Source organism: Salvelinus namaycush, chromosome 21, assembly GCF_016432855.1.
Source record: "Salvelinus namaycush isolate Seneca chromosome 21, SaNama_1.0, whole genome shotgun sequence".
NCBI classification, from domain to species: domain Eukaryota; kingdom Metazoa; phylum Chordata; class Actinopteri; order Salmoniformes; family Salmonidae; genus Salvelinus; species Salvelinus namaycush.
In genome coordinates, this window is record NC_052327.1 from 29529198 (window position 1) to 29554815 (window position 25618).

Sequence of the window (25618 nt, forward strand, 5' to 3'; positions counted from 1 at the left end):
TACACGACATCTCGGATGTTAAGGACTGTATTATCTGTGCTTGTTGACCTATAACAACTGTATCAAAATATATATAATTAAAAAAGAAAAAAAAGTATATGTCTGTCTCTCTCTGTTTTGCTGTATTGTTGTCTTTGATGTGTTTTATATTACTACCAAAAATTCTATAAAAACGTTTTTATTTTATTTTAAATACTGTATATTTTTTAAACGACATGACGCCATCACTTTTTCTTTACAAAACACTTGAGCATGCCGTCTCTGACCAATTATCTCACTCTCTCAGAACGAGCTTCTTGAACCTAAACAGTCAGCCTTCAAGACAGGTCACTCATCCGAGACTGCTCTTCTCGGTTACGGAGGCTCTCCGCACTGCCAAAGCGGACTCTCTCTCTTCTGTTCTCATCCTCCTAGATCTATCCGCTGCCTTCAACACTATGAACCATCAGATCCTCCTCTCCACCCTCTCAGGGCTGGGCATCTCCGGCTCTGCACAATCTTGGATTGCATCCTACCTGGCAGGCCATTCCTACCAGGTGACGTGGAGAGGATATGTGTCAACACTCTCACTACTAGGGATGTGACAAATGGACAATTTTGCTTAACGTTTAAGCAGCCATTTAAAAACTGTTTTTCATTACATCTACCACAATCCTTTACAGACAGAATGCAGTTACAGTAACATGTCGATAGCGACAATAACCTTTCAGACAATTAAAGTGCCGCATCAGATGCGTCTGTACCTTTTCAGACAGTAGAATTCTGCTGTGGCATAAAATGTTCTGTATTGTTTCCCTGGCAACAATACATTTTCCTGATTGATGTGCAGCTACTAAATGTCTTGGTAAGTGAAACTTTAAAGTACTTTTTTAGGAGAGAGTGGTCTGCACGCAGGCAGCTGGCAATGTGCAGTTGTTCGAGATTATTTGTTCTGGTCGTCTAGTGATTATTATTCGATTTTTTTTTACCCAATTTCATGGTAACAATTGGTAGTTACAGTCTTGTCCCATCGCTGCAACTCCTGTACGGACTCGGGAGAGGCGAAGGTCGAGAGCCATGCGTCCTCTGAAACACAACCCAGCCAAGCCGCACTGCTTCTTGACACAATGCCCGCTTAACCCGGGAAGTCAGCCGCTCCACTGTGTCAGAGGAAACACCGTACACCTGGTGACCGTGTCAGCGTGCACTGCGCCCGCCCCGCCACAGGAGTCGCTAGTGCGCGATGGGACAAGAACATCCCATCCGGCCAAACTTTCCCCTAACACAGACGCTGGGCCAATTGTGCGCCGCCTCATGGGTCTCCCGGTCACGGCCGGCTGCAACAGAGCCTGGACTCAAACCAGCATCTCTAGCAGCACAGCTAGCACTGCGATGCAGTGCCTTAGACCATTGTGCCACTCAGAAAGCCCCTGGTCGCCTAGTGATGGACGTTAGTCCCGGTTCAGAAGTGGCATTCCTTTACAGACAAGTAAAATGCCCGTTCGTATCTCCAGAGAAGTTTTTGTATCGGCATTTAAAAAGTTGTAGTGTACCCTACCCTACCAGACAAACATGCCATAGCCGAGGCGTTTTCAAGGGGCCACATCCCATGTCAGCAAAAAAAAAAGAAAAAAAAGAAAGAGTACCCCGTGCTCACAAGACTGTCTTGAAGATGCCTCTGTATCCTAGGGACATTGGTGCAATGGATAGGCTAGGAAATTATTGAGCCTTACAGTCATGACCGTGGCTCTGCCTTGCTTGAGAGGCAGCTGTTCAATAATCTCTCTGAGAGCCTATCCCCTCTAATGCTACTTCCGTTTACTTAACGGAATTGTTCAAAAACATAAGCCATCTCACAAATCACATTAAAAGACAGAAAGGATCTTAAATATGAACTCATCTACAGAATTAATTGATATCATGACCATGTCATTGCCTAATGCTTTTATTTGAACTTAACTATAAGATTATTTTGTATCATGACAGGTAATCTGATGAGGATGTGTGACAGACAGGTGTCTGGATGAAGCAGGAAGACAATAGGCCACAGAGCCAGGCCTGAGGGCAGAGCTCCCTCACAATACCTACCACACACTGCTTCTCCTCTGTTCTGTTCTGGAAGGAGTAACCAGAGGGCTTTCTAAACATCACACCCCCACAGCGCCCAGAAAACAGGCCTCTTTAGAGCACAATCTAAGACACAAGACTCAGAGGTTGGCTTTGCACTTGGTGTGAAATAGACAGCGGTATGTCATGTTGGGTACAATGTGATGGCACACTGGATCCAGCTACACACACCATCCATGCAACTTGCTCACAGGACCTTGTTTTATGGAACAGAATCCTTTCTGTGACATTCAAGTAGCACTTGCAACACAGAACATGATAAATATGACAGACTTACAAAAAAAATGCACATTCATTCTCTATGCATCTTTCAATGTTTAATGCCATCCATTTTTAGAAGTCTTTCAATGAACATTTTATCTTCCAGGAACTCTGAACTGCAACTTCACTCCTTCAACTAGTTCAAACGGTCTCTTTACAGCTCTGCACACTTTGTTCTAACAGCCTGGCAAAGACAGGGGTACTTCAGCTGGCACTCTGTGTATTTCAACAGGGGTCTCTGGCCACCAGAAGGGATTCATCATCAACACCACCCTCGTTTACTGCTGGCTCCAGGAGGTCAACTCTCATACCCAGAAGCCGGAGTCCATCACAGCCTAGTGATCCCTCTTTTGGCCCAGGCCTGTCCCACAGCTCCATTCTCAGAGGCCCAGCTGAGGATGCAGGAGGGGGCTGGGAAGGGATGAGTATTCCCTTGGAGAGGTCATTGGTGTTTTTGTGCTGCTGTGTCAAGGGTGACCAATAAATAAATCCAATATGTCCAACCCGAGGGGCCCTGGACATTGCGTATATCATTAAAACAGGACATTTGACAACTAATAAGTGTAAGTAAAGAGAGTGATTGCAATCCCAGCCGTTCTCTCGGCACATCGATCCAGCCCTGTTGATAATCATTGTATTTTCTATTTAATTCGGAAGTCCTTGAAAATGAGAGAAAATGACAAAATATTAAGCCTTGGGGCATCTGCTGCCCGCTTCCACTGAAAAACTATGTAGTGACCTCTGTACAGTTCAGCCAACCATCTTCATTTTAATTAAAAATCTTTCATTCCAGCAAGAGTTATGGAACCAGCGGCTGGAAAATTGTTGGCAGTTGCATGAATGAAATACTGCACACCAAAATGAGCAGGACATAAATAAAGAAAGGCCAGCATAGTCTATCTAAACAAAAATCCCAGGACATTTCTCCAACGCCTGCTTGATTGCCCTCAAAAGCTGAATGAAAATGTGGGACAAAAGCAGGGCTGAATAGCCCATAATTGAAACATAGTGTAGTAAATGATAAGAGCATGTCCAGTACAGTTGTCTTGTCTCATCCCATTACAACAAAGAAGAGCCATTATTACGCAGGGAACACCATGCTGATAATCCATATTACATACATTGCAATCGTTTGGACCCATTAGCTAAGCCATTTCATACCCCACCAGCCACTACTATTGTAAAGCATAGCCTACATTGCATGGTTTAAAGGCAGTCTGAAGAGGTAGTGTGATACTGGCTGTGGCCATAGTACTGTATTGGAAAGTTGCATGCCTTCATTGCCAATGCCTTGTTTATCATACTGTCAAACAGAGAAATGGGCGTCAGTTGGAAAGCAAATGATTTAGAGTGGAAGGTGGTGGGATTAATGATCAGCCAGTGAGAACAGGTTTGAATGAAGGAGCTGCTGGGGCCAAAGGTTTTGCATATAGCACCAACAGTTGTCAGCCTCACAAAGAGCAGCATGCTGAAAAGGAAATCTCATATTGCAGAGCAGGCTGAGAAGCCCCCTTCCTTTAACGAGCAGCCTTCCCATGAAAAGTGCTCTGTGACAGATCGGCCTATAGATATGGGGGTGATGTCACCCCTCAACTGAGTCACTGAACCCTAACTGTTTACATTTCAGGGCCCCTTTATAATCTCACAAAGCCAGCGAGAGAGCCTAACATTATATGATTCAAACAATAATAATGAGCCTGTCATAAACAACAATAACATTCATTTAATATCACAGACAATATCTAAGTATTATTATTTTGTTGGGATGATGGACGGATGGGGTATCTGAATTTTTGAGGTAAGACTTCCTTTGAAAAGGATATATGCATCCCTTTTCATCTCAATATCATATCATATAAATCATATTACAATTCTGGGTAACAATTAAGTACCGTAGTATGATTTTGATTGAAAACAATGGTCAAAAATATAAAAATAGCTTCATAGCAAAGGGCAATTTCTCAAGAATTTTGCTAGGACTGTCTGGGAGTGGTCTGAGTGGGGAGGGGAAAACTGAAAACTAGTTGTTATTGGCAGAGGTTTGGAACTCTTTCTTATTGGTCTATTAACCCATTTACTGCCTGGTGATGTCACCAGGCAGGCGAAAACTACATCCCACCAAAACAGGCTGAAATTTCAGACGGTCTTTTCAAACAGCTCTTACACTAAAAGGGCATGATCAGAATTTTCACAGTATGGAGATTATATATATAAACACAGGGATTTTTTTTTTTTTTTTTTACTGCACTGGGTCTTTAAGTGCTTGGGGGTACGTACCACTTCCTCATCGGAGAGCTCCCGTCCCTGGATGCTACTGCTGTCTCTCACGGCCTGCTGGTGCCTCTTGCCCTTGGTGTGGCTGTACAGGTGCACCTCCGTGGTGATCTACAAACACACAGGTCAGAGGTTACTGCTGAGGACAATGAAGACAGAGGCAGAGGGGGTCAACAAGGTCCCCACCCCCCATGGGAGGCCACTACAACTATACATTACAACTGGTTTTCAATAAGATCTTACAGAATGTTTCCTCTCCACCTCCACTCACAAACTGAATAAATAGTGAGACCTAATATTTTAGTAGGTGTCAGGAACTTAACTGCAGTCTTCAGATCGTGATCCATATGTTGTGCATGTTAAACACAATACGCCTTTAGTGGAATGAATTGACAAGGTAAAGAAGAAAGGTGGCAAGTGTGGCAGCGTAGTTTCTTCAACCAGCATGTGATAAGTGTCAGACAGACATGAGAGCATTGTTAAACTGAAGATGACTTCATGGCTGCATTTCATGATATTCTCCTTTCTGACAGCACAGCAGGACCATACTAAATACTGCAGTATGAAATTGTGGCTGACAGATCCACTCAGGATGATCCAGCCTATATAATAACATTAATGTGATTGCCCTAGGATGGTCAATCACAAATCAAGCAGAATATTTTATCTTTCATCCCTCTACTCTGTGTCAATGATTACTCCTCACACCAACTGATTAACTAATGTCCCTTCTGTTATTCTTGCTCCTCACACACAGTGACCATATACAGTGGCATGTTTGGAAAACGACACACTGAATAGTAAGGCTGGCAATTTGCCAGGGACCTCTCAACATTATATTATCATGATACTTCAGTACCAATATGATATGCGATTCTCAAGATTCTATATGCATGTGATTTGATGTTCCAAACATATTGCTGGCGCAGAGGTACAAGAGAGCCCTTGAAAAGTAATGTAAACAAAAATGCTAAAAACATGTTGGCTCAGTATTTCAAAAGATGCAGAAGGGCAATTCCAGGGGTAACGAAATTATGCTGAGACTCAGATATTTCACTTTAAAATGTATATCGAACAAAAACCATTGATTTCAAAGTTTAACAAACCATACAACTCCATGCACTTTTAACAATTTCCACTGAAAATGCTACAAAAACACATTTACAGAAAGAACTGTGCAGATACAAACTTTGGTAACAGAACAAAACTGGGAGAGATTTTACCGTAACTGTGTTACCAAACCTCGCATCCGCACAGTTTTCCAGTAAATGTTTATATATTTACTGTGTAAATTGAGTCATTATGCATAGAGTTGTATGGTTTGTTGAACTTTGAAGTCAATGTTATTTGTTTGGTATACATTTTAAAGTGAAAAATCGTATTCTCAGTGTAATTTCGTTACCGTAGAATTGCCCAGAACAAGTTATTGGATGAAAAATACCAGAGTTTTGGCGCAGGTACAGCCGACAAGCACCAGCTAAAGCTATCTAGCTAAATCAATACTTGGAGTCAAAGTATCAATATAATATCGTGATACGTAACTGTGTCAATATTTTCCCCCATCACTACTGAATAGCTGATACAGTACTAACACATTAAACTGTGGGCAAGATTGGATGATACACAGACTGAAGCATTGGAATAAGTGGTGTGAAGACAAAGAATTGACACAAACAGCGTGAGATGAGGTTGATGTGGCTGTGTTGTTTTCCTCCCACTCATGGCTGGAATAAAGCCTATTACAGATGGCCTGTGTTTAATGTCATTAAATAGAGTGCCAGCTGCTGACCTATAGATGATCTCCGGTGTCAGATGCTGGCCAAGGTCATCTGACATTTTTAACAAGATTCCCCCCTCTACCACCCACACACACACTGTTCTTTATTTGATGCTAGTTGGAGCTTCAAGGTGTCTCAACCTTGTAGCAGTGAGAGCCGGCCGGGTCCGTCACAGACAAATGTGCCTGCCAATGGATTTGTTGCCTGTCATTTGAAAATCATGCCCAGTCATAAATCTCCTCCCCAGAGTTCATGTTTAATCAATGCAGTTAAATCCTCATTTAAATACATTCTCTCCCAAAATCCTCTGAATCACCTTCTCGTCAGCATTTTTATGCATACAGTCTGCCAAACAACAATGGATGGGACCTCAACAGACGCTCTACTGCCACAAAGCTGCTGCTGCTTTCCCCTTCAGTTTAGGTTAAGCATGTAAGCCAATCAGCCTCACAAATTATTGCAAGGAATTAAGTTAATTAAGTAAAGGGTGAACTTCTCACTGGAGAGTGGATCAAGAAAATTAGAATGTATATGCTAAAATGGTTCTTTACTCAGTATGTCAGCATCTGTCTAATGCTACCAGACGTCTGGTGACTAGTGTCACATCTAGTGTCAGAGGGAATATATGCCAAGGACAACTGGGCAAAATATAAAATCAGCATCTACACTAAGAATAATACAAAGACATCTTGTTAAAAAACAGATAATTAAAAACCATTTCAGACTTAGACTATGAGTACATACCACAACATTGCACAAGGAGCACTGTTTCGTGCGCTCATACGGTGTCAGTTTAGGGGCATAGTCAGTGTTGGCATGTCTGCCACTGCTGAGTTCTGCTGCCTTCTCTTTCCTCTGCTCAATCTGCTCCATGTGCCTGCGACTGCTCTCATCGTGCTGGGAAGGAGAACAACCAAGAAGTCAACTAGAAAATGTAAACTTTTGTCTGGTCTGCAACTAGGAAATGTCAACATTAGTCTGGTCTTTAACGAAGAACAGCAGTGAGGTGCAGCAGCAACACTAACCTTCATCTGAATCTTCTTCTGCAGTTCCTCCATGGCCTCCTGTTGAGCAGCGCTGAGGGCAGCCAGACGCTCCTCTCGGTCTCTGTGGAGAGGACAACATACAGGAGCAGTGAGTACGTTTACATTCACACTAATAATTCAATATTAAGTGGATTATGGCAGTAGACCGAGTATGGAATTAGTCATGTAAACACTCTGCTTATCTTAATCACTGTAACGTCAAAATCTAAGTAAGCAAAGGCTGATTTTCGGAGCAATTTTTCAAATTATTAGGACATGTAAACAGCTTAAGTCAGTATTCCAGCTGTGTATCTGTGCCTGTGCCAGCACGGTAGCGCAAGCCTCCCCTTATGCGCTAGTGAAGTGAGTTTGGGAAATACTGAACGTATGCAATTTAGAAATACCTTTCACATACAAACTTTATATGTCCGAACTCAGAATCAAAGAGTATTTGCAAAAATAACAGTCACTGTGGTAGAACTTTTATTTGATTGGCAATTTTCTGCATTTATCAAAAGTCCCATCAGGTAGCCCGATTTCAGATGTCATGGAAACAGGATTATTAGGGAAATCGTTCTTCTTGCAAAGCATGTAAACGTTTTAAACAAATGATTATATTAATCTGACTACCTACAATAATCGTATTATTGTGTGCATGTAACCGTGCTCAGTGAGGAGAGCATCCTCCTTGACATCCGTATCAGACGGGTACTCCCAACTGTAAATCTATTGCACATGAAGCACAATGAGGGCCACATTTGATAGTCCAAAAAAGATGTGATTCCAACTGTGAGCCAGGTGGTACAGACCTGGCCCTCTCTCGTGCAGCGTCCTCCCTGGCCCGCTCCTTCTCCTGCTTCTGCTGCTCGATGCGCGCATCCTGCTCCTTCCTCCTCATCAGCAGCTCCTCCACACGCGCCTGTCTCTCTGCCTCCAGACCACGCTTACGCTCCTGGGGAGACAGACAGGGACCACAGCCAGTCAGTGGGACTGTACACTGGAGTAAGGCAGAGAGGTCTGGGGGGAAAAGGGGGAGCTGCTGTCCATTGTTACCTGTACAGCCTCGTCTCTGGCCTGCTTCTCCTCCTGTCTCCTGCCTCTCTCCTCCTGCAGCTCGTTGAGGCGCTGCTCGTACTCATTCAGCTTAGCCAGCACGTCGTGCCTCTTGTTCTGGGCCTCCAGAGTGTTGATGAATGCTATCTCATTCACCTGTACAGAGTCACAAGGCCACCGGTCAACAAGTCTGAATCACTAAGCTACAAAAAAAAAATCTAAAATTCTGCCTCTACTCTAGTTTGCCATTGCTTTTTAGTAGTCCTGTGTCTTTACTTTAAGAACATTCTCAGTGTCAAAAATGTATTAACACAAGGGACATCTAATTAGGAAAATACTTCAACTCTTGGACTAGGTGTGCAGTGTTCCAGGGGTAAGTCCTGGAACATCGGGCTACCTGATTGGACTTTGAAAAATGCAGAAAATTGCCAATCAAATAAAAGTTCTACCACAGTGACTTATTTTTGCAAATACTCTTTGATTCTGAGTTCGGACATATAAAAGGGGTCAGTCCTGTACCTTGGCCTCCTCCTCCTGAGCCTTCTTCACTATGGCCTGGAGCTGCAGCTCCCGCTTGAACTCTGCATGGAGTAACTTCTCCTCCATCATCCTCCGCCGCTGGTCCAACAACTCCTCCTTCCATTTCCTGACCTCCTTCTCCTGTGAGGGAAAGACAGCTTGGGTCAGCTCATTTCACTCATGTACATTTCTCTAACCAAGGTAGACATTTTCATGTTGTCTTGCTTTCAAAGCATTTGCTGCTACCCGCTCTGGTCTCATGTCCACAGGGATTAATGTGAATATACACCACTTCATGTATTTATGTGGTTAATACTCAGGATTATTCAAGGGCTCACTCATCCCACGACGGCCTGAAGAACAAAAACAAACGTCATGAAAGATTGCGAGTTTGGGCTACGTCTCTCCCAGACACATCTGTGGCCAGCTGGTTTGAGAGAGACGGAGCTGGCCTCTGATATTTAGTGATTCTATCTGGCAGTGTGCTGACAGAAGCTCTCCTCGTGGCCAGTCTGGGGCTAGTCTGTGGTGTTTCCTGTTGGCTCTGCACTGCATGGCCACTCACCCTCTCCAGGAGCTTCTGCAGCTTGTGGGTCTTCTCATCCCGCAGTTTGTCTCGGAGCTGCTGGGCCTTCAGCTGTTTCTCCTCATGTTTCTTCTTAGACTCCGCAATGGTTCTGCCAACAAAGACAGAAAAAAAACGACTTTCCTCTCCCCCAATTGTCTTACACACAGTAGCAGTGAACTTTGACATGAATCAAGATCTTTTCTCTGACAAACTTCAGCGTGACATGAGGGTGGGTGTGTGTCTCACCTTTTACGAGACGGTGAGGACAATTTCTCGTGCATGTGGATTCCATGGCCAGGGGGTCTAGAAGGCTCCTCCTCCACGATGTCCCCCCAGGAGGTGCTTTGACGCCAGGGCTCCCTCGCTGCAGAGAGAGGTGAGTCTAGACATTGACCAAATCTGTGTCTTTAGCAAGAGCATCAACACATTTCATTATATGTACTGAACAAAAATATATAAAACTCAACATGCAACATATTTTACTGAGTTAAAGTTCATAAGGAAACAAGTCAATTTAAATAAATTCATTAGGCCCTAATCTATGGATTTCACATGACTGGGAATACAGATATACATCTGTTGGTCCCAGATTTGTTTTTAATTAAAAAGTTGAGACGTGGATCAGAAAACCAGTCAGTATCTGGTGTTACCATAATTTGCATCATGCAGCGTGACACATCTCCTGAGGATAGAGTTGATCAGGCTGCTGATTGTGACCTCTGAAATGTTGTCCCACTCATCTTCAATGGCTGTGCGAAGTTGCTGTCATAAACGTCGATCCAGAGCATTCCAAATATGCTCAATGGGTGACATGCCTCAGGATCTTGTCACGGTATCTCTAGCAATTCAAATTGCCATCGATGAAATGCAATCGTGTTTGTTGTCTGTAGCTTATGCTTGCCCATACCATACTTAAGGGACGCATGTGGCAGCTCCCTTATGATTGATGAGGATTTTCATAGGGCAAATGGACGGTCCCTTACTAGAGGACCGGGAGTGATATTAAAATAGGCCGACGGCCTCAGGTCGCACCCAAGGCCTGGTCTTCCAGGAAGTAAAAAAATACAGTGTCAAGGAGACTCGGTTTCAGAGATAAATAAATAAATGTCTTTCTGCTGTACCAGAAAATTCCACCAGATGGCAACTGACTGTATATGGCAAATGGACATTTCATAACCAAATGGACATGGCTTTTTCTCGTAAATGAAACAGACTTCAAAGACGAAACTCGAGCACAGTGGGTGGCCAAATGTACTTTTAGCCCAGAAACATGATGGCATCGAGGCCACAATGCTCTTTGAGTTAATGCACATTTTGTGGGATTGAAGGTCGAAAACGGTAATACAGCACTAATTTGACCGCTTCACGTCAAAGTACATAAACCTACGGTGTAAGGAAAAATAGAACCAGCCATTTATCTACCGTAGTTTACGAGAAATCGTACAACGTCCATTTCATGGAAAAAAAAGTTATAGATCCAGTTGAGGCATGTTAAGGCGTGTTTCAGAGCTCTACGTGATTTTCTGCACTCACACACACAACCAATATGGAGTGACACAGTGTGGGGCTTAGACAGACAGAGCCTGCTATAGTTACCGGCGTTCGAACCATCAAAGAACCGTCAGACCTAGAGCTCTGAAACGTAGAAACCTGTTCTAGAGCTTAAGTCGGTAGTGCACGGTGAGTTATGTGGCTCTAGAAGGTTCTCAGGTCGAGAAACAGCCTCGTCTATTTGCAATATCTTCAATTCATTTTTAACGTTGCGAAAATGACAACATTTAGAAAAGTCCCAGAATCACAAGACTAGGTGCATTGAAACCGCCTCGGCCCATAGAGACGGATGTACTTGTCCTCTTGCTCAGTTGTGCACCGGGGCCTCCCACTCCTCTTTGTATTCTGGTTAGGGCCAGTTTGCGCTGTTCTGTGAAGGGAGTAGAACACAGCGTTGTACGAGATCTTCAGTTTCTTCGCAATTTCTCACATGGAATAGACTTCATTTCTCAGAGCAAGAATAGACTGACGAGTTTCAGAAGGTATTTGTTTCTGCCCATTTTGAGCCTGTAATCGAACCCCCAAATGCTGATGCTCCAGATACTCAACCAGTCTAAAGAAGGCCAGTTATATTGCTTCTTTAAATCAGAACAAGTTTTCAGCTGTGCTAACATAATTGCAAAAGGGTTTTCTAATGATCAATTAGCCTTTTAAAATTATAAACTTGGATTAGCTAACACAACGTGCCATTGGAACACAGGAGTGATGGTTGCTGATAATGGTCCTCTGTACACCTATGTAGATATTCCATTAAAAAAACTGCCGTTTCCAGCTACTATAGTCATTTACAACATTAACAATGTCTACACTATTTCTGATCAATATGATGTTATTTTAATGGACCAAGAAATGTGCTTTTCTTTCAAAAACAAGGATATTTCTAAGTGACCGCAAACATTTGAACAGTAGTGTAATACATTGCCAGTCTTAACATGTTATACTGCAGTTATACAGCATATTGTCAGTGTGAACATGCTATTCTGCAAGTTGACAGTGTCCATTGCCAATGTATATCCATAAGGACTTCATTACGAAATTAACATGCTGAATCAACACCATTGAGAAATTCTAACTTCCTATGATCAGAACTTGACAAATAGACCTTCTAGGTTGATTCAGGGCTTAACATAGTGATATATTTCATTTGGTCAGTATATAGGCTATTTGCACATGGTTCACTGACTTTTGGGTTCGGAAGCAGACTTCCTATGATCATATATGGCAAATGGACAAAACATAGGCCTTATGGACAAACTCGCATAAAATAAGACAAATTTAGGTACATACGGTTCTTACACATGTATAATTGACAAAAAAACGAAGAAAAAAAACGGTCCAAAAACGCACTTTTTACGAGGTTCATTTTTTGTGTTTTTATTCCGATTTTGAAGATTTCACCCTTGAGACCTGACTTTGACCATTTCCCATATTGAATCCTACGGTGGAGCGCGCTCGCCCCCTTTGGGATTTTTGGTTTATTACACCCGGCATTTGCTATGTTCCACTTTCAATATGATTTTGACCAACTGCCACCCAATTGAGTGGTATTTGCAATTGTGTATATGTTTTGCCCAATGTCAATAAGTAGCCATTCATTTTTGCCCATTTCATGGGGGTCTTTCCTTACATAACTCCATGTACTGCCAAATTCTCAAAAACGATGGATGGTGGAGCTTATGGTAGAGAAATTAACATTACATTTTCTGGAAACAGCTCTGGGGAACATTTCTTCAATCAGCATGGCCATTGCGCGCTCCCTCAAAACTTGAGACATCTGTGGCATTGTGTTGTGACAAAACTGCACATTTTAGAGTGGCCTTTTATAGCCCCCAGCACAAGATGCACCTGTGTAATGATCATGCTGTTTAATCAGCTTCTTGATATGCTACACCTGTCAGGTGGATAGATTATCTTGGCAAAGAAGAAATGCTCACAGAGATGTAAACAAATGTGTGCACCAAATTTGAATTATGGAACATTTCTGGGGTCTTTTATTTCAGCTCATGAAACATGGGACTAACACTTTACATGTTGCCTTTATATTTTTGTACAGTGTAGATCAATTACAGAAAAGAGATTTACCGTCATAATCGGCTAACATGTCACTCCAGTCCATGTTGAGTCCACCTCCACTGCCAATGCTGGCCTAGAAGAGAGAGAATCAGTTAATGATCAGTGACAATCATTAGGATATTGCAAAGTGAGCAAAACTCAAGACCTGGTGAAAGAGATCCTACCACTTCACATGTTTAACCACCAAATTACTTTCATATGACCAAAGAAAAGCGTGAGTGTGTGAGGTATGTGTCTTACAGAGAAGTCACTCTCGTTGTCAGTCTCCAGGTCATTGTTCTCAGCCTGGATCTCTCTGGTCAGCTGTTCCTCTTCAGCGATGGCGCTGGCGATAGCCTCCTCGTTGGCCTTCTCCAGGCGGTCAGCCAGCTCCTCCTTCTTAGCCAGGACCTCTGCCATGGACTGTGGCTGGACACACAGCACACACACAGACTCACATACAGCTCCTTCCTCAGGTCATTCAGGTTTGACTAAGCCCACTGGCAGTCAGGGTCTATCTCGACATCTCTAAAATGCAGGAATGTTGTCTATTGCTTTTACCAAGATTTTGAAATATGTTATTATATAGTGGTGGGCTTGGTGTGATCAACTTAAAACATTTCCTGAGTTTTATTTTGAAGAATGTGTCTTCATTTCATACAGCTCTAAGATTACCATTTTGAAATGTTGGTATTATATATATATGTCAAAACTGAAAAGAAGATCAAACCAAAAAGTTAACTGCATCACACGACCAATCACAAGATCACAGGTGAGGAAGCATTCAGGAGTCATGCAGAACAAGTTCACTGTGAGGATGACGAGATGGTGGAAGGAGGCACAACTAAGTGACCATTTCACTGACATGGTTCAAAACAATGAAACACAGGTCAGAATAAATACTTACTAGATTAGTCTAAATAGCCTGATGGGGACCAAAATGTCTCAATGTCTATTAGTCTTTACACTTCCGACATGAACTTGACAAATAGTCTTTCCTTAGTCCGAAATTACTATCAGGGAGGATAGACAGCTAGCTGCACTCCAGTCCAGAGAGACCAGAGCTCCAGTCTAACTTAACAAGGGGAATGAGGGAGGGGTTTTTCTCACCAACAAAGCTGTTTGTCTCTAACTAGGGTCCTGCAGCACTGGGCTTATCTGAGCCACCCAGAGAGGTGTCTGGCCTGGTCCAGAACTAAGACCAGATCTGCCTGCGTTTAATCTGAGCTAAGATGTCTTTTGAATGATCTACAGGGAAAGTTATCATCTCTAGGTATAGAGAAAACCTCCATAAGAGGTTAAAGTGCTGTGGAAGTATCTATGACAGACAGTAGCCCTGCTAGTGAAGGAGGGTATCCCTGATTAACTGCAGAGAGACTACATAGGCAGTAACCAACCTTACACAGGACAGCTGCTGATCGCTAATGCACAGTGGAGATTAGCAACAGAAAACAAACTAATACCTGACACAGTCATTGTACAGTCGTGGCCAAAAATTGAGAATGACTCAAATATACATTTTTACAAAGTCTGCTGCCTCAGTTTGTATGATGGCAATTTGCATATTCTCCAGAATGTTATGAAGAGTGATCAGATGAATTACAAAGTCCCTCTTTGCCATGCAAATGAACTGAATCCACCAAAAACATTTCTACTGCATTTCAGCCCTGTCACAAAAGTACCAGCTGACATCATATCAGTGATTCTCTCGTTAACACAGGTGTGAGTGTTGACGAGGACAAGGCTGGAGATCACTATGTCATGCTGATTGAGTTCGAATAACAGACTGGAAGCTTCAAAAGGAGGGTGGTGCTTGGAATCATTGTTCTTCCTCTGTCAGCCATGGTTACCTCCAAGGAAACACGTGCCATCATCATTGCTTTGCACAAAAAGGGCTTCACAGGCAAGGATATTGCTGCCAGTAAGATTGCACCTAAATCAACCATTTATCAGATCATCAAGAACTTCAAGGAGAGCGGTTCAATTGTTGTGAAGAAGGCTTCAGGGCGCCCAAGAAAGTCCAGCAAGCACCAGCACCGTCTCCTAAAGTTGATTCAGCTGCGGGATCGGGGCACCACCAGTACAGAGCTTGCTCAGGAATGGCAGCAGGCAGGTGTGAGTGCATCTGCACGCACAGTGAGGCGAAGACTTTTGGAGGATGGCCTGGTGTCAAGAAGGGGAGCAAAGAAGTCACTTCTCTCCGGGAAAAACATCAGGGACAGACTGATATTCAGCAAAAGGTACAGGGATTGGACTGCTGAGGACTGGGGTAAAGTCATTTTCTCTGATGAATCCCCTTTCCGATTGTTTGGGGCATCCGGAAAAAAGCTTGTCCGGAGAAGACAAGGTGAGCGCTACCATCAGTCCTGTGTCATGCCAACAGTAAAGCATCCTGGTTGCTTCTCAGCCAAGTGGCTCGGGGAACAAAACATCGATATTTTGGGTCCATGGCCAGGAAACTCCCCAGACCTTAATCCCATTGAGAACTTGTGGTCAATCATCAAGAGGCGGGGGTACAAACAAAACCCCACAAATTCTGACAAACTCCAAGCATTGATTATGCAAGAATAGGCTACCATCAGTCAGGATGTGGCCCAGAAGTTAATTGACAGCATGTCAGGGCAGATTGCAGAGGTCTTGAAAAAGAAGGGTCAACACTGCAAATATTGACTCTTTGCATCAACTTCATGTAATTGTCAATAAAATCCTTTGACACTTTTTTCATGAAATGCTTGTAATTATGCTTCAGTATTCCATAGTAACATCTGACAAAAATATCTAAAGACACTGAAGCAGCAAACTTTGTGGAAATTAATATTTGTGTCATTCTCAAAACTTTTGGCCACAACTGTACACATGCCATGACCCATGGCCCTTTGGGCTGAACCTGTCCCTGAACTGGACACCCTGTCACAGGTTCTCTCACCATTTCAGCTCAAATCACAGTCAAGTTTTGATTGTTGCCCACTTCATCAACACAGCATATGAACTGGGCTGGCTACTTCCAGCAACGAACACGACAGACACTGCTTTCATAGCTCCCACAACCGGACCCATATGGTCATCCTCTCACAGCCAACCATCAACACCCCAAAGTAAACCGTCCTGCCTGGCACAGGGCTGTTCTGAGCGGGCTGTGCAGCATGTCATCTCACATTGTGGCTGAAGGTTCTGTAGATTGACTTTGTTTAGGCGGTGAAGGCCCCTGGGGGATCCCTGACCCCCCCCCCCCCCCCGCACTGAGCCCTCCCCTCCCTCTGCTCCTCCATCGCTCAGCACTCACAGTGGAAAGCTCTGTGGGGTCCAGCACACTCTCCAGTTTCACCGCTGCCATGGGAGTCTTAGCCTGTCCTGGAGCAGATGTTGCCATGCCCTGTGACGCACCCCCGGCAGCCCCCTTGTTCCCCAGAGCACTGGGCCCATCCATCTGGGCCGTGTCTAGGGACGGAGGGAGGGCTAAGGAAGGGACTGGAGCTGGTAGGGATAGGGTTGCGGAGTGGGCAGGGTCTTCGGCTTGTGTAAGAGAAGGGGTTGGGGCTGGTATGGGCGGAGGCGTGTCCTCACAGGGTGTGTCGACACACTGCCCCGAGTCTTGCACACTGTCTGCTGGGGGCTGCACCGACACAATCACACACACACAATATTAAAGACATGCATATTCCAAGCATTTCATGAGAGCAGTGTCAAATCAAAACGATTAACACACACATCATGCAGGGAGGTTGGTACTAACATGCCCTAAAACACCCAAACCTCATCAGATCATCAAATAAACTATACTGAACAAAAATAAACGCAAAATGTAAAATGTTTCATGAACTAAAATAAAAATTGATTGGCTGGCTGGGCCTGGCTCCCAAGTGGGTGGGCCCACGTCCTCCCAGGCTCACCCATGGCTGCGCCCCTGCCCAGGCGTGTGAAATCCACAGATTAGGGCCTAATTCATTTATTTCAATTGACTGATGCCCTTATATGAACTGTAACTCAGTAAAAATAGTTGAAATTGTTTCATGTTGCGTTTATATTTTTTTCAGTTTAAATGTGGAAACATGAAATCTGTCTAAATCAAGCAATGCCTAGAATACACCCCTACCTAGTGTGTTCTGAGACATTGAGAATTTATTTAATGAGAGTGAAAATGGCATCTTTCTGCCTCTGAAATTTCAGTGTACGATCAATTGTGTTAAAACTGATATGCCCCATCTGGACAGGCTGTCTGAGTACTGTGGAGCCCAAAACAAAAACAATGTGGCTGATAAAACGGTTTTGAGTTACTCTGCACCACATCTCCCGTCTTCCTGAATCATTTATATTTGGGGACTCCTTGTAGGGTGAGCGACGTCAGGGCTCAGTACCTCCATGTTGCCCTTCTCCAAGTCTCCTGCCGTCTCCTCAAGTGGGACAGGCTCCTCAGGGATTGGCTGTTCACAGTGACCCTTGTCTTTATCCAGGGGGCAGGACCTGCCAAGGAGCTGCTGGTTCTCCTTGTTACTGTCGTCTTTAGGGCTGATGTGGGCCAGGACCGGGCTGACCTTGGCTACGATGATGGCAGAACGAGGCCTAGCAGGACGTCCACGCTGGACTGTCTCCCAGCCCTCAGAGTCCTTCTTACCTGGACACAGAAGAACACACACAAATAAGAAAAGAACAAAACAAATGTCGATGCCCCATAGGCATTAATCAGAAGGGGGGACACACCCTGACAACAAAAGGACATCAGAGGTATACTAAATGATGAGGATCATGTAGTTCATTCTATAGATGTGGAGGAAAGAGCTCTGCTTACCTGGTTTCTCTACAGGACAGGTGTTAGACTGGCTGGGGACAGGGAGAGACTGGGAGAACTTGACCCGCTCAGCCCAGCTGGGGCCCGTGTGGGACAGACGAGCTACCGCCAGTGTGGGTGGAGGACCACTGGAGAGATAAACACATAAATCAGAACCAGAAGAGAACAATGCCAACATACACAAACGCATTTCAACCAGAGAGATTATCACTGTACAAAAATAGTACAAATGGCTGTGAGGACCACTAAAAGAGATGACCCAAGGGGAGCAGCTCCATCTGTCATTCCAGGCTAGGGTTTTCATCACAACACTCCCAGGTCCTACAGGACTGTCTCAGGCAACAGACCTCCTTCATGATCAATACCCATTTCCTGCAGCATTCGATTACAGGGAACTGCACATATTGAACTGATGCTTCAGCAGTCTTTAACCACACTTTTATCTACACCTCCCACTGTTTCTGTGGCGAGGGCCAGTGAGACTCAACAAATTACATTAAACAAATGCCTCGCCATCAGCAATCAATCCCCTTATCAGATCAGAGTAGCCTCTACCAACCTAGACCAGTCGGCACATCATATCTTACATTGATTAGTTAAAGTTTTAGCATTTGTGTTCCCTTTACGCTAACTGTAAACATCTAATGATGGCTGACCATTTTACACGTAATGTCAGCCAGGCTGCAGCTGAAAGATGCTGAGGCACAACAGATTGTACTGCTTCCCAGAATGTGCTGATGGGAAGTAAAACAACAAGGGATTTTGATGACTGCTGTGTGTTCATAATGACTGTCAGTCATTACATAAACATGATGGTAAGCACTTTGAGCTCAGATCAGAAACAGTAGAGATTAGGGCTGTCAACTGAACCAAAAATGAGATGGAGAAATCTTACCCAAAGTTGAGGGCACGGCGAGCACTAGGAGAAGGGACCATTCTGTCCGATGAGGGGCTAGGCAACACATGACGACCTGGGGACATTTTACGCACTTCCCAAGCCAAAGACGTGGGTCTGGATTCAGAGGGGACAAAGAAATGAATGTTTTTCATAAACTTGTAATATACTGTAGTACCATAGTTCAGGGTGAGATTTTTGTCTCACTTTAGCTAAAAACAATTCAATTAATGGAACACAGAAACAAAGGTTGACTGATTGATTAACAGTCTATGTAAAATGTACAAATTGGGAGGCAACATAAAAGCTTGGATTTTTATATCTTAGTCAATTAACAGGTGTTGTGGTCATTGTGTTAAAGAGAAGCCATTGATCCAGTCTGTTTGTGACTCAATGGCATGGAGCAGAGATGTCACTTAGAGGTTCCCTCAGGGAGCGATGGGGGTGAGAGTGAGAGCTAGTGACAGCGAGACAGAGCGAAAGCAGTGTGAGTACCCAGCCAAATAGAAACAGCCAGGTGCCCCGGGGCAAAGGATTTTTTGGCCGAAGGAGCTCTATTTTGGTACATTCTAATGTCTTGTTTTGGATATTGTCCAGTTCTATATGATCAGGAAAATGTTCTAAGTTGGAGAACATTAAACCTTTAACATTTAACATGTCTTAGATACGGTTTTATTGCAAGATATGAATGGCCACAATGTTTGTTTTTCAAATTGTGTTTTATTAAAACAGAAATATTTAGTAAATAGCCCACATTATCTTGAAAAATGTAGGTTTCAAGTTTTTTTTTCAGTTTAGGGTTTCGCTGTCAAAATCACGTTTAATAGAAAAACAAACACATTTGATGTTCTAAATCCACAACGAGACGTTCTAAATCCACAAATGCTTAAACCACATCTGGAGACTACTTTTGAGGTCTGGGAAAAACGAATTTTGGATTTGTGGGTGTAGTTACCCTTTAATTCAAGTGTGCACCTAGCAAGAGGCTGTTGTTTAGCGGTGTTTTTGTTGCGCACATGATGGTAGAGTTTGCAAAACAAATACCCACTGGATATTCTGCCAGGTAAGCATAGGCTACTTTGTAGTTAAGATTTAACTGAGAAGGTTTTTGGGAAAGACTCCATCTACCAGAAGACTGTTTTCATTAGCATCATCGCTAACGGCTACACAAAGTGGTAGACACGCGCAACGCGCACACACACAGGGACATTATCGTTGCCTCTTCAGAAAGTTACAGCAAATACTTATCACTGACGCATTCTGCTCATGTCTTATGATAAACTTGGGAAAACTAAAACATTTTCAATACCTTTAGTTGGTTCCCTACTTAAGTCAATAAAAACATTTATATTGTTAAATTCCGTTGTAATGTCTGGATTCCGTTTGGGCCCGAATTATCACACAGTATTTGGACCATAATGAGGCACTCCACTACCTATTGTTCCTGCAGTGATGATTCACCATCTTCATCGAATGTTTTCATAATTTATCTAAAGATAATCGTCAAGAAACCTACCAGTAAGCTATGCAAATCAGGGAGCCAAATAAATGTCTCTTTCACAGATTCGATAGGCTACACTGACAAGTCGAGTCGCTCACTTTAGCGTCACTGTTTTAAAACAATTTTTTAGAGTCACTGTCTGGCAAGTCCCGTCATCCTAGGAAAGGAAACCTGGGAAATAATTTGGTTTACTTGTCCGGATGCGATACCATGGACATAGTGTAACCACGTTGCATGATTTATGAATGGCAAAGGGATATGGGAGATCGACTTTATCCAGCCAGTTCGACAGCTTTTATAAAACTAGTCAACACTTGCTGTTTAGTTGTCAAAGCACAGTAAATAGCCTACTATGCTCCAAGACTCCGAGGCTAGCTACGTGAAACACGTGATTATGCCAGAAATATTAGGCTAAATCGTGGATTTTGACTCATCGTTACCGCTTACATTACATGGGACATACAAATTCACCAGCATCTGCTCTCTCCCGTGTATAGAAATTCGACTGCAACCAACCCCAGCACACAAAAATTATACAGGGAGGCGGGATAGACAGCAGACTGCGTTTCTGTCATCGCTCGCTTTGTGACTGACAGGTGTCTATCCTATCAATAGATCGCTAGAAGATGCATATCGTTCATTCCAGCAGGAGAGGGCTCGACTGACTAGTGAATTTAAATTTTTAAATATAGAGTAGCCTAGTTAATATGAAGTGGAAAATGAATCTGTAATCGGTTGATTAGCCGACAGCCTAGGGTTGGGCGATATGGCCTAAAAATCATATCTACATTTTGTTCAAACTTATGTGCGATTCACGATATACATTTCGATTTTGTGTATGTTCTCTAAATAAGCGTTGTACAATTAAAGGTAAAATACACAGCATTTCAAACAGTCAGCAATAATCTAATGAATTCAGGGCTTGTGAAGTTATACCTAGGCTAAATATAAGCCTTCCACAACCACAAGACCCACTAATAAGTGTATTTATTTCATCCACATATTTTAACCTGCTTTTTTGTTGTAATAGTCACAGATCTGGCTTTCAAGTCTGTCTATGAAAATGCCCTTTTTGTTACACACTTAACTAGAACCATGCATAATGCACATTCACTAATAAATGACTAACTTCTTGTAGCAGGCATTAGGCTATAGAAAATAACACAGGTCTCATTAACAATCTCAAGTCCACATGCTCGTGCTTAGCCAGCTAATCTTTATATTTCAAGTTTAGCCAACTTGGATCTATTTGCTAGCTAACGAGGTTGAACAGGTGAATTGTTATGAACACACCCTTCTGTCTGTCTCCAACTGTTTGAAAAGCATGTCAGCCTGTCCACTTTGGTCAGATGTTGAAATCAAGTGGCCTACCTTATTTATCAGAATGAGAACGAGTTTCCAATTCCTTATATAAAATGGTGTGTTATGCTTTATTGCACATTTATAAACAGACTAGACAGCTAGTATAACAGTCTGGCTAAAATGCTGCTAGCGGTATGTGGTACCCCAATCCCGTGTACGACAACCTGAGCATTCATTTTACAGAATCAATGTTCATTGATACTCTCGTTTTGGTAGTGTCTGCTCTACGTGGAATTTGAGTAGTTGAGATGTAAAACGGGTATGGTTAGAAAAGTTAACTTCTCTATTACAGTAAACTAATGTCTCAATGTGTTTTGGTGTCCATGTGATCTCTCAACTTTGTTGGCGTGAGAGACAGGGTAGGGTCCTGGTGTGTGTAAACCATAGAGGAAGTGGTGAAGAGAGAGGATTCACGTTCGCTAAAATCCGTCCGAAATAAGCCCAATGCATTTCTATGGGTTTATTTTGGACCTAAGCTTGTCGCCTGTCTTCCCACCTTTGGGACAAAGAATCACATTGTTAGGGCGGATACAAGCATCTTTTCATTATATACAGATCTCTGGTGTAAATGGGGAGGTGCATACAGCACAGGAGTGAAAGAGATGAGACCAAAAATACAACACGTGAACAAGCGGACATAACAAAAAATAACAAAATCTTGATTCTTGCGATACAGGCATTTGGAATATTGTGCAAAGACATTCTTTTTAATTAATCAAATCGATAATCGCCCAGCTCTACGACAGCCGCCGCTAATGGATATATAGAGGTGTGTGTATGTATATATATATATATATACATATATATATATATACACACACATATACATACACACACGCATATATACACACGCATACATACATCTGTGTGAGAGAAAGAGAGAGACAAGACATCGATCGATCACCTGTTCTGGGCATCTGTTTTCTCTAACTTCTCCTGCAGCTGGATCCAGTCGATGAGAGCTTTAAAGTCCCGCACATAGTTGTCCAACATCATCAGCACCTCCTAAATAAGGACAAACACCTTTCAGACAGACGGGGGCATCTCAGTGTATCCATCATCAATCACACAAACATCCAGAAGCGTCATGCCCATAGGGGGCGCAGGGGTACTTGCCCACTCAGATTTGTCCAATATTTTTTTCTCTTCTGTAACACTACTAGCCACTTGTCAATTTTATGAAGTATGCTTTAGCTAGCCCAGACAAGTTCCCAATCTCCCAACCTCATAACTAGCCTAGCTACCAAGAAGCCATTTCAGGCTGTTAATCAGGTTAGAGTAGCTAGATTAACCATGTTAGCTGGCATGGTTCATAGGTTTTAGAAAAGCAAGGAATAACTAAATGTACTGAATAAAACTTACATTCCTTTAAATCTTTTACCCAGATTTTAGCAGATGCAAAGAAGCATATTTAGATTCTTTAAAAAAAGAACCACCAGTCAGGAGGATAACGACAGCTCAAGAGGTATGCTTAGATATGCAGAAAAATATACGTTTAATAAAATGTTACATATATTTTTTTTTACATAGAATTAACAATACGATTATAGCTCTAGATAGCAGGAAAAAGCTGTTTCATGTGTTTGAAAAATTCTCCAACTTACGAACGGGGGCTCCACCCCCCAGCCATCCTTACGTACCTTGTGTCCCTTAAGATTTTTTAGATGCTTGATGCCCTGCAATCATCCACATATAATATCAGTACAATGAGAAACTACTTTGTTTTAGAGATTATGATTTGAAATTCAGTTCAGACTATTCAGTGTGGTCTTGTAATAGGTTAACTTTGGAAACAGCCATAGTAAGGGAGAAGTGGCACAGATCTCTGCACCCTGTGTATTGTCTCTATTTGTGGAGAATCTCAGAGGCTCTATCCAGCTCCAAATCTCACAGCACTCTGGGGCTCCAGTAACCCAAACGCCCCCTGCACCTCTATAACACAGAGGAGTGGGAATCTGGGCAAGGCCCAGTCACAGTCAGTGGAGCACATCTCACCCACACAAACAGGTAAGAGGCCCTTCTATTCAGCCCATGACAAGGGAAGACAAAAACATCTCAGTAAAAATACTTCTCCCTGCACCACTGATCCACCACAAAAGGTGGGGCACCTTTTCACCACAAAAGGTGAAATTATCAATGAAATTACCAGAGGGGCCAAGACAAATTTAATTGGCTTGTAATCATTTCTTGCTACTGGCACAGGGAGAGTCCGGTGACGCCACCTATTGTTCATCCGATACACAATCTCACTCTACCCACTGTTCATTTCCCATCCTCTGTGAAGGTGGCTATCGAAATACAAAATCTTAGAACTCAGTCAAACTGGTAGGCTACACAAGAGTCATATTTCTTTAATTATTATAGGTCATCTGACATGGTCAAAAAAACAATAAATCACAATGTATGTGCACTAACCTACTTGTTAGAGACGAGGTTCATGTTTGTTTATCACAGAGAGGACATAGTAAGTTGTGAAGGCTAGAGCCAGTCCTCTCCTCCGCCCAGCACTCTAGTGAAACCGACAGAGAGGGGACATACTGGCTTGTGAAGACTATTGCCCATCTGTCCCCTCCTCAGCAGTCAGCCCAGGCAGAGCTGTGGTGATTGATGGGGAGTATGGGAGGGAGTGGTAATTGAGAGTAAAGCTTCACAGTGCTTTTAGTTAATAGAGAAGTCAGCCCAGTGAAAGATGTGTCCAGCAGCAGGCCTGCTGATTAGAGCTAGTTAACAGCCCTAGCCAGGCCCTCTGCTGCTGCTTTCATTTGATAATGAAGGCTGCAACAGCTGAGGACAGAGGGAGGCACTGCCTGGTGTGACACTGCGTGAAGGCACTGAAAACCATGTTCACGACACAAACCAACACACTTGCCGACAAATACTACTCACCTAAGTAGAAGTACTTAAGATTTCCTGATAACTGCATAACGGTTTAAACCTGCTAGAGGTCATATGAAGCCTGATGAACAGTAAAAACATGGTCATTTCAGTAACAATGAAATGCTAAAAACATTTATTAGAGTGAAAGTTCATCCAATTTCACTTTTAGTTTCTGACAATATATTGTGTGCCAAATCATGTTTGTTTTTGCCTTGAAGCTTCCTCAATGTCATAATTTATGATGCTGTAGATCCCTTCTACTGTAGCTCTCCTCCCCTTCATGGTAGCATAGTATGATGTGGCATAAATCAGGGCCCAGACAGAACAAATGGTTTATAAGAAATAACTAATTAGACCTGGGGGCTGTGGGTTAAAGAGATGTGGGCATTATTAATATACAAGCATAAATCAGATCGCTGCATGGGCTGGCTCTCCTGGCTGGGGCTGGAGGGTCCCACACAGGAGGAGCCAGTGTTGATGAAGGAAGGGCTGAACTGTATCTGTTGGTCTGTTAGTCTCATTCAAACAACAGAAGCACACAATCAAACTCTCCCCACAGTTCTAAATGTCTAAACTAGTCTATAGGCCTGAGAACAAAGTGATGTCACATCACCAGGCCAGCGCTATGTGCCTGTGGGTGGCAGAGCGCAGTGGGCCTGTTTGTGTTTGTGCGAGAGCACAAAGTGCAGATTTACACCACTCCAGGGGATTGTGGCCGGGTGGTATCAGAGCACTCTGCTTCCCCTCCAGCTAATTCAATCATTTATTAGAGAGTCAGTCAGTCCATTAGGGCCAGGCTGAGGCTGGCTGGGTGGGAGTCGTGGGACTGACGGGGATATGAGCCCAGCCCATTAGACTTCACTGGGGTGAGAACACAACACAGCAGCCAGACTACATCTCACACAGCCCCACTGTCAGCATGGAGACCACAGGCAGGGGCAGTGTGTTCCAGCACTGACCACACGCAGTCACCACAACCATGCTCAGCATAATGCAGCATGGCAGACTCA

At 43.3% G+C, this 25618-nt stretch overlaps 1 protein-coding gene across 3 annotated transcripts in view; it reads right to left on the reverse strand.

Moving 5' to 3' along the window:
* Window positions 1–25618, reverse strand: part of LOC120066271 (S phase cyclin A-associated protein in the endoplasmic reticulum-like) — a 130507-nt gene that overhangs the window by 71784 nt on the left and 33105 nt on the right. For 2 of the 3 annotated variants that reach the window (XM_039017541.1, XM_039017543.1), the window contains exons 5-20: window positions 23372–23407; window positions 22636–22736; window positions 18869–18985; window positions 17974–18101; window positions 17543–17799; window positions 16471–16800; window positions 13449–13616; window positions 13218–13281; window positions 9831–9948; window positions 9582–9693; window positions 9017–9157; window positions 8498–8653; window positions 8254–8396; window positions 7445–7526; window positions 7164–7316; window positions 4645–4752 (exon numbers count right to left, since the gene is read on the reverse strand). In XM_039017541.1, coding sequence (XP_038873469.1) covers window positions 4645–4752; window positions 7164–7316; window positions 7445–7526; window positions 8254–8396; window positions 8498–8653; window positions 9017–9157; window positions 9582–9693; window positions 9831–9948; window positions 13218–13281; window positions 13449–13616; window positions 16471–16800; window positions 17543–17799; window positions 17974–18101; window positions 18869–18985; window positions 22636–22736; window positions 23372–23407 — 2214 coding nt within the window. The remainder of the gene's footprint in view (window positions 1–4644; window positions 4753–7163; window positions 7317–7444; window positions 7527–8253; window positions 8397–8497; window positions 8654–9016; window positions 9158–9581; window positions 9694–9830; window positions 9949–13217; window positions 13282–13448; window positions 13617–16470; window positions 16801–17542; window positions 17800–17973; window positions 18102–18868; window positions 18986–22635; window positions 22737–23371; window positions 23408–25618) is intronic. The other variant, XM_039017542.1, reaches the window with a different exon arrangement.